The following is a 5,000-nucleotide window of genomic DNA, read 5'->3' as shown; positions in this document are numbered from 1 at the left end:
ATTACTCTTTTCAAAAACTTTTCTTCATATGATTTTCAGAAACTTTTAAGCTTACCCATTTCAAACACCTTTCTAGATTAACCTTTTCAAAATATTTTCTAGGTTGCCCCTTTCAAACACCTTTCTAGATTACCCTTTTCAAAAACGTTTCTAGATTACCCTTTTCAAACACCTTTCCAGATCACCCTTTTCAAAAACGTTTCCAGATTACCCTTTTCAAAACTTTTCTGGAATATCCTATTCAAAAACCTTATTAGATTACCCTTTTCAAAAACTTTTCTTGATTACCCTTTTCAAACACCCTTCTAGATTACCCTTTTCGAAACCTTTTCTAGATCAGTCTGCGCGTGATGTCTCTACCTTGATTTATTTGCTATTTTCTCTTCCAAATATTTTTCAGTAAAATTAAACTATTCCTACTTCGGTGACTGGCAGCATTTGCAGCGCCATACCTCATAAAACAATCTTCATCTCCTTGTGGTGGTGGTCCTTTGCCTGCTGAGAAAACGGGTGCAATCGAAATGGGTCTTTTGCATGTTTGCATGTTTATGCTGAAGTGGCTGGCTTCCCCCCCCTCGGCCCTCTTATTCGCGTTTGTGCGTGTTTGTTTTCCTGCCTTTTACGCCCGTCTGATGTAACCTAATTAACTCTTGGGAAGGAGAGACCTCGGCTCGTAATTTCTTTACGGCAACCTGTAACCTTAAAGTTATATATATATTTTTTTCGGGGTCTTATTCGTAGTTTAATTCGTGTCGCTTTGAATAATTGTCTTACGAGGTGCAACGTGGGAGGTAGAATTGTATAATAGAGATTTGAATAGTGCTAAAATGTTTGTGTAGAGGTAGTTATATGAAGATAACTATATTGCATTGACTTTAGATGAGCTAGGCGCGTAATATTACACAATGTAAATATGATGATTGGATTTTATACTTGAGAAACGATAAATACAATGAAGCTAAGAGCTACAAGGACTCTTGGCACATTATTATTATTATTAATATTATTATTATTATTATTATTATTATTATTATTATTATTATTATTATTATTATTATTATTATTCAATAGATGAGACCTATTCATATGGAACAAGGCCACCAAAGGGGCCATTGACTTGAAATTCAAGCTTCCAAAAAATATGAAGCTTATTACGAGGAAGTAAGAAGAATTGAAGGGAAATACAGAAAGAGGAGGTACCACTTATCAAAAAAGAAAACAAAATTGATAAATAGATAAAAAAAAAATAAAAACGAAAGGAAATTAGCATTGTGGTAGTAATGCATTGCATTTCGGCTTGAACTTCGATATTAATGTAGTTCAAGATAGCACGAAATATTTACGCGGGAAAATAAAGACCTACAAGTTACACTCCTTCCGAAGGAGAAACACTTCTCAAGACACGCGTTAATTTTTGTTGACTTTAAGGGCGAAAGTTTACCGCCATGCTTCGGGTTTAGTTTTATTCTCTCTTGCTGTAAAACAAAAATGAGAGAGAAAAAAAAACTTTTTCTTATAGATAGAGGAAAACATTCCTTTTTGGTCAAGAAAAGAAATATTCTTTTCCCCCTGCTTTAATGGCGAGTTTTTTTTTTTCTTCTTTTTTTTCCCCTTTTTTTCTTATGTATTTAGGGGAGGGGATTACTCGGGGAAGCCTCTTTTGACCTTTGGGAGCATCGGACGGGACTATTCGTTTTTCCGTTAGGAGGTGGAGCATCTCATTATCAGAAGAAGAAGAAGAAGAAGAAGAAGAAGAAGAAGAAGAAGAATGAGGAGGAGGAGGAGGAGGAAAATGTTCCGGTTATAAAAGGACAGCCCTGTTTAAACAGATATTGTAAGAAGAAAACGGAGATGAAAGGAAATTAGATAAACTAATCCAGAAATGGAAAAATGAAAACGGCCCATTGTTTTAACAGCAGGAACTTTGAAGAAAGAGGAGGGAATAAAGTATGTCAGACTTTCGTTGGAAGCAGAACAAAAGCAACAGAAAGGAGGGGAAAAGGAAGACATAGGTTATGAAAAGAAAACAATTAGGAGGAAATTAGATAGAGGAGGTATAAAGAAAGGTTCGGAGTTGAAGAGAAGAGCAGTCATGTTTAGAAATACGAAGGATGGAAGACATTCTGAAGTTGAATTGTTGTTGCTATGTCTACAAATAATAAAAATGAAAAATACTATAGTAGATTCACATCAACCATACATCCGATGTCTAGCCCAGTCCCTTACGACGCTCCTGATTGGCTGTTGATAAGCCAGTCACAGGGCTGGAAACTCTGTCTCTCTCGAGATTTCACATAGGCAGGATGTATGCTTCACCTCTCCTGAGGGATACGTCTTTCAGGAGAGGTGGAACATACATCCTGCCTATGTGAACTCTTGAGAGATTCTGAGAGTTTCCAGCCCTGTGACTTTCTTATCAACAGCCAATCAGGAGCGTCGTTAGGGACTGGCTTAGACATCGGATGTATGGTTGATGTGAATCTACTATAGTATTTTTCATTTTATTATTTGTAGACATATCAGTTAATTCCTTGATGTTATAAGCTTTTTTTCTCGGTTTATTCCTTATTGTCCTATTTTTATCAATATCTAGGGTTTAGCATAATATAAATAATCGAAGTAAGTATGTCCCGTGATTACAGAAGTGTCGCTCGCAAAATATCCTTTTAAAGGGGAACATTTGTATTACTGAACAAGGGATGTATTTTCACGGCGTCTCCCGAAAGTGAACCAGTTTTACATTGCAATAAACAACGGCCGGGACGAGTCCCACACCTGGTCTAAACTGCCGTGCCAACTGTGCGCTGCGATGTCTGGAATGTTTTTATTTATATATAAAAAAAAAAAAAAAAAAAAAAAAAAAAAAAAAAGGAACTTCGTTTTGTCGGATATTAACGATCAAAGTTAATGTTGTTTTGGACTTTTTTTTTTTTACATTTTTTTTATTTTATTTTTTTATTTTTTAGCCTCGCCGAAAGTTTAGTATCTCTGGTTTAGCTTAGTATCATTATCGTAAGTAAATCTCATCGCGCAGTTTGGATTTTTTTTTTAATGCCAGGTTTCCAGAGAAGTTAATATAGCTCGCTTGAGTTTTTATTTTAGTTTGAGTTTTCATTTTATTTTCTCTGTAATGGTAATATGTTATGAAAGTGATGAACCAAAACTACTGTATGGAAGTGTGATTGTTGAGCGTAAATGTAAGGGTAACGGTGGGAACTGCTATCAGAGGTAAACCGAACAATGAATGATATAGGTTTTAGGTGGTTTGTTCATATTGAGAGAGTAGATCTTTGAAAATGCTTTATTTCAGAGGTCTCTAGAGGGACAAAGAGTTGATCTGGATAGTATTGTGTTAACCGAGTGGTAGATGTTCAATTTCCTCATTAGACGAATGGTTAACGTGGTCGACTATCGTTTCGGTAGTCCGAAGTTCGATTCCCCGCTCTGCCAACGTGTAATCAGAGGAATTTATTTCTGGTGATTAGAAATACATTTCTCGATATAATGTGGTTCGGATCCCACAATGAGCTGTAGGTCCCGTTGCTAGGTAACCAATTGGTTCCTAGCCACGTAAAAATATCTACTCCTTCGGGGCCAGCCCTAGGAGAGCTGCTAATCAGCTCAGTGGTCTGGTTAAACTAAGTTATAATCAACTTAGAACGAAGGGGCTTTGATATTCAGAGATCATAGAACAAAGGTTTTGTAATATTCAGGTACCACTGAATGTATGCAAGTGGAAAGTAAATTGCGTAATATTTTAAATAGTGTATGAAGTTGACGTGATGACGAATATTAGTCAGTCCTTCGATGATATCTTCACCGAAGAAGCAAATTTGGAATCTGGCAACTATAGCTGAACCCATAGGTTTTTTGCGTCCTCAAAATTCATATCTGTTGTGTACTTCAAATTATTAAGAGAAAGGAATGAGGAATTCCAGATTTTGAAGAGAGAAATGTCGGCTTCCAACTCAATAGTCAGTCCTTCGATGACATCTTCACAGAAGAAACAAATTTGGAATCGGGCAACTATAGCTGAACCCATACGTTTTTGCGTCCTCAAAGTTCATTATCTGGTGTACTTCAAAATTCTTAAGAGCTAGGAATGGGGAATTCCAGATTGTAAAGAGAAAGCTGTTGATTTCCAGACTTTTGAGAGAAATGAGGCTTTCCATTCCGAGTGATGCTGTTGCTCGAACGCCCACGTAAGCAGATATATTGCTAACAAGGTCCCACCCTCCCCCCCAACCCAACACCATTTAGACCGATGTTTTACGAGTCGCTCTGTCAACGTAGCGGCGCGCAACGGAAAAAAACTCGCCAGAGGGCCTGTGGTATTATAGCCAGCCGGAAAACGGGCGAAGAAGCTCGGATTAATGGTCTTGTTTTGTTCGCGTTTCGTTTATAGTTTGTAATGTTTTACCTCTGATCTTTACTCGCGAGAAGTTTGGAGGAAAAAAAGAATATGGGAATGTTTCTGCAAACGGTTTTTGATTATGATTCGAATGCAAACATACATACATACATACAAAAATGCATACGTGTTTATGTATATCTATATAGAATATGTCTGTGTTTTTGTGCGCACGTGCGTACGGGTACAAATAAGAAAGTGTTTCACAGGTGTGAGTTAGGTATTAATATTATATATATATTTATAATATATATATATATATATATATATATATATATCTATATATATATATATAGTATATATATATATTATGTGTGTGTGTGTATGTGAGACATTCAAAACGTTAATGCTACGATTGTAATGGATTTTGAAAAGTTAATTTTTCATGGCATTCTTTTTTTTTTTTTAAACAATTGTCGTATAACCAAACCATTATCTTGTTTACTCTTTTATGTTTTGGTAATATTTGCAAAACGGATGGAAGACGTAATAATAATAATAATAATAATAATAATAATAATAATAATAATAATAATAATAATAATAATAATAAAATTAATAATAATAATAGTCTTAACTGAATATCCCT

The 5,000-nt window shown here is 35.5% G+C and overlaps 2 protein-coding genes across 3 annotated transcripts in view; both read right to left on the bottom strand.

The window, feature by feature from the left end:
• Positions 1–5,000, bottom strand: part of LOC135226120 (uncharacterized) — a 275,551-nt gene that overhangs the window by 156,600 nt on the left and 113,951 nt on the right. The window lies entirely within an intron of this gene.
• The window catches only part of LOC135226248 (WAS/WASL-interacting protein family member 3-like), a 24,384-nt gene that overhangs the window by 3,790 nt on the left and 15,594 nt on the right, over positions 1–5,000 (bottom strand). The window contains exon 4 of the mRNA XM_064265688.1: positions 453–495. Coding sequence (XP_064121758.1) covers positions 453–495 — 43 coding nt within the window. The remainder of the gene's footprint in view (positions 1–452; positions 496–5,000) is intronic.

This window comes from Macrobrachium nipponense, chromosome 14, assembly GCF_015104395.2.
Source record: "Macrobrachium nipponense isolate FS-2020 chromosome 14, ASM1510439v2, whole genome shotgun sequence".
Classification (NCBI taxonomy): domain Eukaryota; kingdom Metazoa; phylum Arthropoda; class Malacostraca; order Decapoda; family Palaemonidae; genus Macrobrachium; species Macrobrachium nipponense.
This window is presented reverse-complemented; position numbering and strand designations above follow the sequence as displayed.